Genomic DNA, 14,433 nt, shown 5'->3' on the forward strand with positions numbered 1-14,433 from the left:
TACTGTTAAATAACTCTGAATTGATACTGTAAACATTCCAGATAAAGCTCTTATTGATTAGGGAGAAAGAATTCTACACCTCCCTCAGTGTCATCCTCTTCTTTAGGAGCTTCCTGTATAGAAGAGGAACATTTCTTACCACCATGTAGTAAAGGGCTTGGCTGAAGGGTTCTCCAAAAGTGCTTTTTCAAATGGACCCAGGAGTGTGGAAGGCTGAGAGCTGCTCCCAGCACTCCTACTCAATCCAGCTCCCTAAAGCTCCAAGAAACACAGTCTTTAAGATGCAGAGCTACAGGTAAAAGAGCAGCAGGCATTTTTAGCTGCTGCTGTTTTACTGACAGCCTTGTTTTTGAAATATAAATACATGCTGTTCTTTTGAAAGGCCCTGAGGCTTTAACTCAACAAGTTTAACTAATGTTAAAACACATTTTGGTTTGTTTGGAGTTCAGGAGAATGTTAGCTGAGAGTACATTACACAAAAAAACGTGAAGCAAGAGATGTTAATCCAAACAAAGCTTCTCCTTCTCCAAGATCCAAATGGCTCAGTAATATCTTGCCACATTACCTCAGCAATTACAATACTGAAGGCAGCTGAGGAATCAGCTACTTGAAATAGCACATTTTTGTTCTTCCCATGGAATACACAGAGCCTATGTCTCCTACACAGAATGTGAAATAAAACAGTACCTTTGGCATCATCAGAGCCTGAAGCCAATAGCTTGGGGTCCATCAAGTTAAAGTCAACACTCCAGCACCTTTTCTCATGCTCCTGTTGAAAGAAACAATATGGCAAGGTAGTGAGCTGTAATGTGATAAAACAGTACAGGAAAACACACATTTGGTATAAATTGTCAGGGACCTGGAGGGAGAAGTTTACTATGTTTATCAGTTTTTCAAAAATATCTTTTCTCCCAATCAGATTGATCCTATCAATATGCTAGACATGCCAGGAAAGCAGAAGACACTAGAATGGTTTTTTTAAAAATTAAAACTGATTTCATTTTTACTTTGAAAGAAAAAAATAATTCAGGATATACACATCAAAAACCTGGTTTTGCAGCAGTATTTGACTGGCTGTGGTTCCACCATGAGCTGCTGCTTATCCTAGATTGTAGCTGTATCTTTCAATATTAATAAGCAATTTTTAAGTATCTCCCAATACTGACAAGATGCTCATTTCAAACATCTCGTCTCTGAAAGTCCAGGAAATCCTCACCTTCCTGCTGAGCTATCAAGTAAGTCTCCTGGTGTCTAATCCTCTGTTTTACCACTCAAATAAATATTATTAAGACTGCACACTCTTCCTCAAAACACAGCAGAGCTGTAATTGCTATGCTATCCAACCCACATGAAAGCACAGCATTACATTGAATAAAATCTGAAATTCAGTCAAACCCCTTGTGTAAAGCCTTCAACACAGGCTTACAAGACAAAAAGCTCACAAGGATGAAGTCACTAAAGGGTTCAGTACATGCAAAGCAGATGTCAATGCCTCTGTGCAAATCCAAATAAAAAATTCAAGTAATCTGATAGGAAGCAAAATGAGTTTGATTTAACATAAGCAACAGCTGGTCGTCTCTAGGTTCATTATTCAGCCTCATAAAGAATTGCAAAATGTATCTGAGGGGAAAACAGACTAGATTTATTCTGTCCAGTATAATTTCTCTTTCATTGAGATATGCAAAGGATTAGTGAAAACAAGCATTATAAAATGACTAAAAAACAATGAGAAGGTAAACGGTGGCCTAAATAGGAACTTTTTTAAAAACCTTCCTCTTTGGTTTCATAATTACCATTGAAATCAACTGCAAAATTCCCATCGTGTGACATATTAGGACTGAAACAACAAACTTGAGTTTCCTAGATTGGCCCAATTCTTCACTAGCTTACAGGATGGGGGTTAACAAGGCTCCTCCTGTCTGGAAATGAGGACCTATTAATCAATAAATTCTAAATCTGCTGATTAGACATAAAGCTTATGTTGAACTGTCAAGGAGTCTGTAGTTCATCCATTATCACTGACCAGTTTCAATGGGCTGTGCTACCTACACAACAGCCTGCAGCACTTCCAGCCTCCTCCCAAACTCAGCAGCCCTCTTCCAACCTTCTTGTTCTGATCACGGGTTCCTCAGAAGCCATTAGATAGAAATACAGTGTTTGAGTTTCACAAAGAAACAAAATGCCAGAAACTTCTCCTGACCAGGTCTCACGTGGGGAAGGAGCTGCCTTGCTCTGCTTTGTGCTTCCTTCTCCCAGCCTCATTCAAGGCTGCATTTTGCACTTCTGCATCTAGCACCTGTGCTGGCAATCACTGCAGAGTTTTACAAAAGGTTTTTGACAAGACTCAAGTGTGTTGTCATCTTATTGCAGGGGTTCCATGCTGTTGTCTCCTTATCACAAAAGTTCCATACCTCCTTGGTGTTTCTCATGGGCAGCTCCTCAGAGCACTGACTCTTTCTTCTTCCCAAAGCAGCCACTGACTCCAGTTCCCTTCTCACCCACCCACCCCACTCTTTTACAGCACTCTTCTTCTCATTGGTCACAGCTGTGGCCTGTTAAAGTCAGGCCTGTTCCTAATCTTTGATAATTGACCCAGCTGAAACTCCTTAGGGGTAAGATTACTTTCTACACTATTTTCTTATATTCCACCCCCCTACAGAAGTGGAACAGGTATGGAGAGACTGAGGCTTCTAAAGAAAGGTGAGACAGCTCCCAGGAACTGATTTCTCCTTGTGTAGATTCCCTATCCAAAAGCAGCAGCAAGAAAACATAACTGCCTCACAACTGTGAGAGGAAGACAGAGCTGCCCCCCTTGGAGGACTACAGCTCAATAAAGCTGTGCAGATGAGAGGCATTTACCAAACAGGAGGAATATCCATTTCAGCCTGTGGAACAGAACAGCCTTTTGCTGGACTAGGAGCAGCACCTCAGACTCAGAGCTGTACATGCAACAGGAAATGCTCCTGGCTGGTTGTGTGTTACCTGGTAGACCTTGGATCTCTGTCCTGTGAATCCATCCCAAAGGATGACAGTGCCTTCATAGTCACTGCTGGCTAGCAGGTGCTTGTGGTAACTACTCCAGCTGATACAGCTTAAAAAGAGCAAACCCTGGTCAGTCTTGCAGTAAATCCATGTACAACACAAAAATCACTCTTGCAATACATTACACAATGAGTATCTTTGCAAAGCACACAGCACCTTGATCAAACCACCCCACTGAAACATGCAACTTAGGGAAAAAATACAAAATCCATCAGAAATAAAACCTTATTCCACAAACTAAAAGCAAAACTTTATTTGCTGAAGAGACATCTCTCCCTTGAAGTGCTAGGGTCTAGAGCTTTTTAAAAATGCAATTATTTCAAACACTGAGGTTTTTTTTGCTATTTGAGTACCACACGAATTCTCAGAGAGCTCAAGGTTTGATGCCTTTACCTCTCAGCAATAGACACTACTGTTATTATTACCATAAACAAATTATTATTATACCATAAATTAACAACAACAACAACAATAATAATAATCACCATTATACCATATTATTATACCAAATTATTATTATACCATATACTACTTACCTAAGAGTAGTTGTATATGTAAAATGCATAGATGCATGGACAGAAAAATCAACCTCTCCTGCAGCACACAGCTAATACTCTATATATGTAACTATGTGCACATGAAAATTTGACTTCTGAGAAACTGCTTCCAGCTTTCTGTAAATGCTAAAAATGCCTTCATATCCAGGAGGAAACAGCAATTTGTTTACTATGAATATTTTAGGAAATGTTTCTGATCAAGAACTGGAAAATATAGCACACAGGTTTTTATTTCAAGCTGAATCGAGGGGCTGTGCAAAACGAAATGATGGTTCCACTGGCAAGCTCTAACGATCAGCAGAGAAAACAAGAGCAGCAACACTGCCAAGTCACACTCGCAGCATTCTGGCACTATGCCTCCACTCTGACTCCCAATGACAGAGGTAAGAAAATTTGTAATACTTGTTCACCAATTTCCGGACCATCTGGCCAAGAAGCATGCCAGCAGGTATCAAGTGTGATGTACAGAGCAGAAGCTGAGCTGACAGATCCCATTCATGCAGGTCCTCGAGCAGCTCTGACACGGATAACTGGATCATGGTAGCCTTGGGGCCAAGTTTTAACCAACAATACAAACCAGAAGTCCACAATTCTGTAACTTCTTAGTACTGCTTTGATCAGAGCAGCTACACATTGAAATATGATGTAGATACATGGATACTGATTTAGGAGTATTATACCTTGCTAAATTCTTGGTTCCACTATACCTACCCTTCAATCCTGTTTTCCTTAATAATTTACACACAGAAGAGGAAAAATCCTTTTCCTTGCTCATGGTAGTTAAACATTCATTTTTCCATTAGTTAAGTAACAGTAAGGAGCATTGCCATTCTGCTCCTGACTATGCTGAAACTTAACAGCATTCCTTGCTGTTTTAAACTTTACATTCAGAAACTTAAAATTTTATTTACCCAATATAAGTCACTGTTTTTAACCACCAGCTGCTAAGATGATGGTTGCAGTTGATACAGCTCATGCAATGATTTCCCTAGGTTCACCTCCTCCATGATGTGTCATTAATGAGAAAATGTTAAGTATCCCTAACCCTTGTGGGCATGAGAGCTGTCCACAAATGCACCATCAAGGAGTCATCACTATTTCAGTTCTACTTCCACTAGGTACCCACACAGAAAAGCAGGTCTTGACAGCCTATGATTTACTAGAAGCCTTATTCCAAGAGGCTTAAGTGACTCCCTGAGTTCCAAATGGAGTTGGCAGGCACTGCCCACCAGTTCCATGAGGTGAAGGTTGCAGCAGCCCAGAGTTAACCACACCTGACACATGGAGTCATGTTTCCAGCTGGAGCAGTCCCTGATGGAAGCAAAAGCAGTTCAGAGGCCTAGAGCTCCACCACCCTGAGCTGTGGGCTGGGAACAGTCTCCAGCCACTGGCAGGGAGGTAGAAACCACACCACAGGACACCTTTATCAGTTCAAACCTGTCCTCCCAACCAGATTATCTCCTCTCAAGTCAGCGCTTCAAGGAGCTTAAGGAAGAAAGGAAATAATCTGTAAGTAAAGCCATCATGTACAAGCAGAAAGAATACAACCTAGAGCCATATCTTAAAAAGCAATCTCCTATCTGGATGGCTTTGAGAGGACATCAGACAGCACCAGCAAGTGAAAAGGGTGCTAGAGGAAGGCTGATGAGCTGGTGACACACTTTGGGTGTTAGAGGATGAATATTCTCTTCATACTCAGGTGGAACAATTACACAACCACATCTTGTCAAAAAAGAAATCACCTCCAGACAATGAAAATTAAGAATTACTGAGTAGGTAGAAAGATGTAAAGGACAAGAGTTTAACAGTTCTGTTTGAGATTGATAGATTTAAAATACTTCACTGATGGTACAGATGGAGAAAAACATGGTTTCTGTGCCCAAAAGCATGTTCATTAGTTCTGGCACAGCAAAGATCCCACTGCAGCATGATGGTGTTAAACAAGGGGTTAACATTCATTTGGAAAGCATTAATAGACAGACTTAGAGGGGAAAACAGGAACTGACAGGTGAAAAATGGTTAGGGATTTGCAGCCACTAAATGGTTCAATTAACACCCTTTAAGTCACACACACCATAAATCTTTCATTTTTAAGTAATATGATTAAAAGATCATAGTAAGACAAAATCAACTCTGTTCCAGCTCTCTGCCTTAATTCTGCCCTCATCCCCACCCAACTCTCTTTACAAAGTCTGAAACTAGAGCTTTTCCCTTAACATTGCAATACCTGAGCTTCTTTCTAATTTAAATTCTCCAAAGTAACCTTTGTAGAGTGCAATTTAGAGTTAGATCAGGAAGAGGGGAGCTCCCTTTGCAGGTAGATTTTACCAAGGGCTGTCCTTTCATAGAGATCACGGAATGGTTTGGGGTAGAAGAAACCTTAAGATATCCCTTCATTCCATTCCCCTGCCAGGGGCAGGGACTCCTTCCACCATCCCAGGGTGCTCCAAGCCCTGTCCAACCTGGCTTTGGGCACTTCCAGGGATGGGGCAGCCACAGCTTCTCTGACAACCTGAGTTGTACAGCTTCCTAACACAACCTAAACCTCTCCTCTTTCAGCTGAAAACCATTCCCCCTTGTCCTTTCACTCTCTGCACCTCTAAAAGTCACTCTGTAAGAAGTCCTTAGGTTGTATCCTCTGGCATCTGTGACAACCCACACCAGGAAGAAGGCTGTCCTGGATCTGGGATGTGTTTCTCTTCCATATGGCTTTCCTGGGACCTGCAGAGGCCTGAGAACTCTGTGCCACATTCCCCTTAAGGGAAGCACTGATCTTTCTTCCATGCCCAACACAGGCAATTTTGCTGAAGCTTTAAACGCATCAATTTTTTTTTGGGTCCCTTGAGATTCTATCATAGGTAACAAATTGAGTAACAAACTCAAAAAAGGCATAGGGAGCAAGCTGGAGAAGGGCAAAGGAAAGTCAAAGGTGATATGAACCAAAAATGCAGCTTACACAGTCCTCAGATTAACTATCAAACCCCTAGAAATTCATAAAAATAACTTTTTGTAGACAACCTTTAGATGGTCTGCAGCCACATCCAAGAGAAATTGAAGTATGAAGGCTCTGAGATATGATATAAAAATAACTGCTTAGGGCTGAGAGAATGTATAATTCACTGGACTAAAAGGCATTGTGTGATGCCATCTTTTATTTTAAGTACAGTAGCTGTATTTTTTTTTTTTCAGTTTGTGCTTTGTTCTTTAATCCAGAGACAGAATGATAGTTACACCCCAGAGATTTTCTTATCAGAAGTTGTGATAGCTTTCCTTCCTAGGGGATTAAGCTGGAGAAACTGTAGTTGAAAGCTAATCATCAACCTCAGAAAAACCCTCCTAACCTCAGCATCTGATCCAGCCACACAGAAATCCTGACCCTGTAAAGATTCATGTGCATCCTTCCTTTTATTCAGACACACAAGTGGGCCAGCTCAGTTAGTGTTGTCAGTTATGCTGATCTTTCTTTCATGAGACAGTATTTTTATGGCTAATATGTCTTAAATCCAGGCTCAAGCTACCCAGTGTCAACCACTCCTCTGGCAGTGAGAGCTAAATAAAGTTAAAGCTTTTAATAAGGCACAAACTCCTGTGGTCTGATCTGCTTCTGAGCACCAAGTGCTTCAGACCCACTGTGTCACCATGAGCCAACTGATGACTGGTAATTTTAGGACTGAAATGTTTTTAAGAGCATGATCTACTACTGCAAAGGACATCCACATGAATAACAACACGAAACAAATACTTCAGAGACATATGGAATTACATTACTGTGATGAATGTTTTAAAATAAACCCCTTTTTTCCTAATCAATTCAAAGAAAACCTCTGGTATGGTTAAAGACAAATATTCCTGGAGAAAAATTTCATCTTCTTGCAAGTGAATCAGTGATTCAAAAAACTTGAATTAATGCAAGTTGAAGGCATATTTCCTTATAACCTGTTTATTGTCAAACATCCTCTGCATTGGAAATACAGGCACCCAACACAACCAGCTCATACCATTCCAAATTGCAGAGTCTACAATGAAAAAGACAATATGACAAGTTTTTGCTTAATTTAAACTTCATAGCAAGAAGTGGCTGCCATTTTCAAAGCTGACAGCAATACACCCATGAAGCACTATTAGGATATAGCAATCACATATTTGATTTATTGAGACCAAAAAATGAAACCTGTAAAATATTAGCAGCCTCCTAAAAAAGAAAGAATACTGATGCTTTTCTTTTACTGCAATTGACTAAACAGATGCAGCTGATTTTGGAGGTTTGTGGTAACATCTATCACTGAAGTACAGATGCTGCAAACACACGGTGGTGAGCATGCAGAATACTAAACATGGATTTCAAAAGCATGTTTACCTAACCACACTCACACATCACCTGCTGTAGATTAACGAGGCCTAAAGCCAATTTTTTACCTGAATGCTAGATCTCCTTATTTTTCTCCCCCTGTGACCTATGGCAAAACAACAAATCTGCCTCTTGAATAAATCAGAGCAGAGCTGTGGCTTGCTGCTAGCCATTCCTCTTCGTCCTTTGCCATCTCCTGCACGGGGGGAGCTGCAGATTAGTGCCTGCCATAGCTAGGGACACAGCAAGTCATAATTAGCTCACAGGGTGCTGTTTATAGCTACTACACAATGCCAGGATTTGTTTCTTGTACTGAAGCTATGAATCTGTAAATGGGATTTTTATGAGGATTTATGTGTCATCTTGTGTTTTTCCTGGAAGCTTATGCCACTGTTGTTCCCAGGGGATGCGATGCACATTTACCAGAAACCCAACACACCGACTTCCTCCCCGCTCTTCAAAATAGGGATAAGAAGGCTTAGCAGATGATGAAAAAAGAATGTATTTAAGAAGCAGGTGGGTGTAAAAAAAGGGGGTTGGAAAAGAGGAAGAGACTCAGCTACAGCTGGTACCAGGGCTCTGCTCCAGGAAAGCCTACAATCAATTACTGCTGGCATGAAGCTCAAGCTTTCAGCAGGCACCCAGCTGGCACACGGCAGAGCAGGGCTGGGCTGGCGCCAGCCCCGGCCCAGGCACGGGCTTCCCTTCCCGCAGCTGCTCTGGGCCAGACTTGCTCTTGGCCAGACACAAGTCCTCACAAATGCTGTCACCTGTCTGCTTTTATAAAAGCCCATCAGAGCCTCTGCTCCTCTGAAAGCTGAGTCACCAACATCATCGCTAATGATTTATGTTCCAGCATCATTGCTCTGAACAAGGTTAACCAGGATCAATTTAACCAGGAGAGACATGTCACCAAATCCCATCTGCACACAGACCCCTGCATCTCTGCCAGGAAGAAAGATACCACCCACTTGCTAGAGCAGAAATATGTTTGTCTTTGATATCAGAAGGGGCACTCACAGGTAAAGTCTCCTGGAGAAGCTGCACTTTCACCCAAATTAAGATCAACGGCTTTAAACTGAGGCTTTTTACAAAGAGCAGGTTCCACTTACTTAGATTTTTCTATTACAATATGGGCACATTTTTAGCACACTGCAATATTCCATAATGAAATTGCAGCCTTCATCTCTAACTTCTCCCTCAAGCTATGCCACTTCAGAAAAGCAAGCAATTATGCTGCTCGAAGCTGCAGCAGCGAGCCCCGGCACCGGTGACTGGCAGCAGAGCTAATGGATATAGCAAGGATGCCTCTGACTGACAGACCAACTTTATTTGTCAAAGCCAAAAGCACCTACCTGCCAAAGGAAGCCTGATATAATTGGAGGAGGCTGATGGGGGAAAAAAACCCCACCATTTATTTCTTCAAAGGAATGAGAGAAACTAGGGCAAGAAAATGAGAGAGGACCTGATCCTCCTTTGCTGAGGAAGAGGGTCAGAGGACAGTGCATTTAGCATTGTCACATATACATAAAATATATATGTGCATGAAATTTGAAAATGAGAAAAATCTTGAAAGCAAGCAGCATCTTGGCTGGAGCACAAAGCCAACATGAGTAACACCACAGAAGGCACTAATGTGACTCTCCTCACTGGCAGCTGGGGGAGAAGGGAGAATTAGCAACCTTCCTAACAACTGGCAGGAGAGTCAAGGTAGCTCCCCTGTCAAACTGAAACTGCAAGTTTGGAATTTGTTTCAAGTTGTCCAAGAAATACCAAACACACATTGCTTTTCCCCTTCTAATTAAGGCAAAAGGTATTAATAGACTGTGAGATGGTTCTCCTATTATTCTGCTCATCTCTCCACAAAAATAAAGCTGAATGGTGCAAACTCGGGTAAAAATGCAGAACATTTCACCAGCCCAGCCAAACACAAGCTCCATAATCAGTTTAGCATATCAATACAAACCACTCAGGCTGCTTTTACCTCCTGTGAAATCTAGTCCCAGGGTCAGCTGCATTTACATCTTCCCCTTCATAAAATAGTGTTATGTAATTCCTGGGAATAATGAGCAATAGCAACACAGGAATGACTGAGCTATCTTTAGAAATGTGTCAGCTACAAAACAAAGCGTGATTTTTACGCTCTAAAATAGGCTCACAAACATTCTTAGTTTTGTTGCACAACATTTTGTTCGATGGAAGCCGGACTGCTACATAAATTTATTACTTGCACTTTCGTGGGTGCTTTACTGCTTTTAAAATGTAGAGTAACAAATAAAAACAAATTATTGCAACAGAGATGCTGGAGACTTGTATTATAATACTGAATGGGTTTGATTGCCTCTATTATTTTCTTCTGAGCTTTATGAGATTTTTTGAATTAGGATTTTAAAGTTATTTAGCTGGATTCTTTCAGTTGAGGTTCTAACATAGTGGTCTATATTTCATTAGTTTAATACATCTAAATGGATAAAAAAATGAGTTCACAGTAATGATAGCTGAGAAGAAAAAAAAAAAAAATCAAGAAAGGTCCTTTCTCAGGAGCTTTATATTATGAGGCCCAGCAGAACAATACTTCAGGCAGACAAAAATTCCTAGGTAGAACATGCCAGTGAGGAACATTTCCTGAGAACTAGCAAGCTCTCAGAAGCACAGAAAGGATCTGGTCAATGAAGAGAAGAGAGCACAAAGAACCAGTAACTGTTATCAAGAGCTGGGTACAGAGCTTGGACAAGCTATGACTTACCTGGTGCATGGATCCACCCCTTTGAGCAGGTAGTATCCAACGGCATTTGCAAGGAACACAACAGCAGTTAACTTCCCTATTGCCTTTTCTCCTCCAGATATAAGGGCTTTGCTCATCCAGCCTTGGATGAACCCAGTACACACAAGTAACAGTGCCTGTGCCACCCAGTCTCCATCAGTGCCTGCATTCCTCCTTTCCTCTCCAATTCCCATAAAGAAAGCAGAACAATTGGTACACATAAACAATCAAGTGGAAAAGGCACTCTGAGTTCAAACACAAATCAATGCCTACCTGATTTTGGAATTACAGGTCATTTCATTCTCAGGGTAGTGAATATCCACTGCATCCTGAATGACTGTACCATATTCATAGACTTTAATCTTCTTTGTCACTCCAGCGATGGCAAAGTAGTCACAGTCTCGGTCAAACTCAATACTGAGAAACAAAAACATAGGTTGAGAACTCTATAAAAATACCCCACATACTTAGCAGGAGGATATTTTACATCCTAAACATCCTAGTATGGCAGAGTTGAAAATCACAATTTTCAGTGTGGACATACTCAGTTCAGAACACCCTGGTCAGATCTGGCACACGCCCCAACAGTGTGGAGCTCTTACTCTAAGCATTGTTCTCCAATCCACCCCCCAACAACGTACACAGCTCCATTTCTGTGGCAGCACAATCACCCTCCACAGCCAGGATATTTGTTCACATGCTCTGGAGGTTTTTCCGTTCAGCCACACCATCTACACTTTGTGGTACCCAAAGGTCAAAGCCAACAGCTTGTCCTGGAAAGGTGTTAACATTCCATGGCATGACTGCCCATTGATTCCCCCTGTGTACAACAGCTTCAGGAACTTTTCAAGTGCTAATGCAGAGCAAAGCGGTATTTGTGGAAAAAAACCTTTCAAAATTCCCTGGGTAACCACAGGGGGTTGAAATCAGATCATCACTACTGTAAAAACAACTATGACTTCCATTTAGGGTTTGCTTGTGCAAACAGAAGCACCTTCTTTCTTGACCTGCAGGGCAAGTTTGTAATAAATATCAATGAAGCTGGAAGTAAAAGCAGTCAACTTATAACAAAGTTAAGCTGCAAATGAGAAAAGCCCGAGGTTGTACGTGAAACACATCTAAGAGAAAGGCAGGCAGCAGGTTACAAACAGCTAATGTTATTCCTACCTTCACAGCCTGGAAAGGCTTGAGAGAAATCTGTTAGACATCCAGCAGCTGGGGAAGTAATCCTACTTGCCAGGAGCTCCTGCTTTGCTGCAGCCCATGGCACTGCTGGCAGGGCAGGTGCACATACACCTGTCTCCTTGGAGAGCATTCAGCCTCAATGAGACACCTCCCCAGAAAGGGCGGGGGCAGCATTTGCCCTCAGTCAGGAGGTTTCTATGATCAGTAACCAGCTCTCCCCAAGTCTTCTGATTAACCAGTCTACTGTTTAGAGAAGTCTCTTTTGGAGTTCTTCCACTCACTAATTCATTTAAATCCCTGCTGTCTCTAGCACTTGTTTTTTTCCCCCCTTAAGAATCCAGAGTGTTTATGAACCAGGGAGGAAGTTCTTAATGGCAGCAGGAAACACTGAGTTTACACTAATTCCACATTCAAAACCTTGAGAGCAGGGGTATTTAAGGTACCGGTTTTTAAAATTAGAAAGCATTAAACCAATTACAAGAAGAGAAAGGGCCCTTCAGGCTGCCCCCATTGTTGTAACAGCAAGAGCTTCCTGCTCCTCAACAGAGCTGAGAAGTCGAAGGCAATGCAATGTTTCCAAGGGAAGATAAATTTAAACACCAACAGAATTTTCAAGTCCTTGTAAAGGAGATATCATCAAGTTATTTTTAAACTATAGAGAGAAAAGACTGTTGATATGCAGTCTGTGGCTTTAAAATAATTCAATGAAGCAACTTGAAACTTGGCCATTTAACTCAGGCACCCAAACTTCTCCCAGGAGTGGCAGGAGATGGCCCCACTCACAAGTGACTGCTAGAGAACCTAATCAGGTGCAGCCTGCAAAATCATGAGCCTCCAAAATGCAGGGAGGAACATGCTTATAGCTGGGGAATTAAACAAGCATGCAGGCATCTATTTAAATAAAATGGGAGAGGGAAAGAAGTCACCTAAGCATCCAGGCTGCTCTCCCCACTCCCCAGATCTACACTAATCGAAATCACTTTCTATACACACAGGATGAAAACACCATTCAGGTCTGTCTTGTTCTGTCAGCTCACTCTATTCTGTGGAAGAACTTTATAATCAAAGCCTCTATAACAATACAAAGGATTTACTTGTACCACAATCTTAATTGAACTGCTGTCTCCTCTCCTGTTCTCTGCCCTGTGGATTCAGGTAAAGCACAACTAAAGTGATGGCAGTGATTCATCTGCCTGGATTCAATTTAAACCCTCAGCCTTCTGCTGAAGAAAGAAAAATAATGCATTACAATGTCTGGTAAAAAGCCAAGTTATTAGAGCAGAATAGAACTTCTCTCATTTGGGTTGGGTTTGCTTCTCTAGTATTAATTCAATATTTTTTTTTTAATAGAGACATGCTGTAGACAAAACAAATTAGTATTTAAAGATGCCCATAAAAGTTAACACATCATTAAAAAAATAAAAAGCCTTAAGGAATGGAATTGTCAGACCTGTGACCTTCAAACAGCATCAAAGACACTGCAGGGAGAAAAAGAATGCAGAAATAAACCACTACAGTGCAGACCAATACACACCTGCACCTTGGCCTCCCATCACCTGTGCTCAGCCCTGGAACAGCCAGTGTTCTCACTTTCTGCCAGTCAGCTTTTCAGCAGTGATTTACAAGTAAAAATAGGAACAATCTAACTACCTAATCAAGTGCATTATATACCATATGAAACTGTTCCTAGTATTTGCAAAGCTCTGCTTACACCTGGACTAATCAGCATGAGGACAAACAGCCTACCTGCATAGCAACCATTATTTTTATGCTTTTTCTTGCAAGTCTTTTAAATACACTTAGTATTATGCAAGCCTTATTTGCATTTAACTGGCTCGTGGGTACTCCTGTCACCTGCTGCTTGAAGTCTTTGTGTCAATGTAAGCTCTTGCTAATACACAAGCTTATCTATATGAAAATTCACTGGAGAACTGAAGTTTTGTTTTGTCTTGTCAAAAGATTCAACAGAGCCAGCTCAGAAAGACAACATTCTGCTTTGCAGGTGATACATTTCCACAGTCTAAGTGAATTTCTCATTAGCACAATAACATGCAATAGAATAATACAAAATAATTAAAACCTCCAGTGAAATTATCTTCTGGACCAGCAGTGGTCCTTGCTCCTCAAAGATGTACTTGTTAAAAACAGTTATCAATTGCTCCCTTTTGTTCAGCCTATTTTCAAATTCCACATTTCTGACCAACCAAGACTAACCAAATTTCTATAAGGAATCTTTTGGGGACATATGAACTGCTGGATATTTGAAAGAGCTTTATAAACATGCCACAGAATTACTTACAGAAATCAAATTGAAAGGATCTGACAGTTTTGTTTTAGGGAAAATAGAAGAGAGACATCCTCTCATTCCCAAATCACTGCTTTCTTTCTCCTAAGAAGTTGACAACCAACATCTTATGGAAATATCACTAAGAGCTGCTAGAAAGTAAGCACATCCTCAAGGGTTCTGGTTTCTCCAGTGCTTATCTTAATTCCCAATCTGTGAGATTATAAATCAGTTGCTTTATTTTAATGGCAAA

The 14,433-nt window shown here is 41.1% G+C and overlaps 1 protein-coding gene across 2 annotated transcripts in view; it reads right to left on the reverse strand.

The window, feature by feature from the left end:
* COP1 (COP1 E3 ubiquitin ligase) overlaps window positions 1–14,433 on the reverse strand; it is a 125,813-nt gene that overhangs the window by 61,338 nt on the left and 50,042 nt on the right. For both annotated transcript variants that reach the window (XM_066555405.1, XM_066555404.1), the window contains exons 12-14: window positions 10,985–11,128; window positions 2,983–3,091; window positions 688–769 (exon numbers count right to left, since the gene is read on the reverse strand). In XM_066555405.1, the coding sequence (XP_066411502.1) occupies window positions 688–769; window positions 2,983–3,091; window positions 10,985–11,128 (335 nt within the window). The remainder of the gene's footprint in view (window positions 1–687; window positions 770–2,982; window positions 3,092–10,984; window positions 11,129–14,433) is intronic.

The sequence above is a fragment of the Molothrus aeneus genome, chromosome 9, assembly GCF_037042795.1.
Source record: "Molothrus aeneus isolate 106 chromosome 9, BPBGC_Maene_1.0, whole genome shotgun sequence".
Lineage (NCBI taxonomy): Eukaryota > Metazoa > Chordata > Aves > Passeriformes > Icteridae > Molothrus > Molothrus aeneus.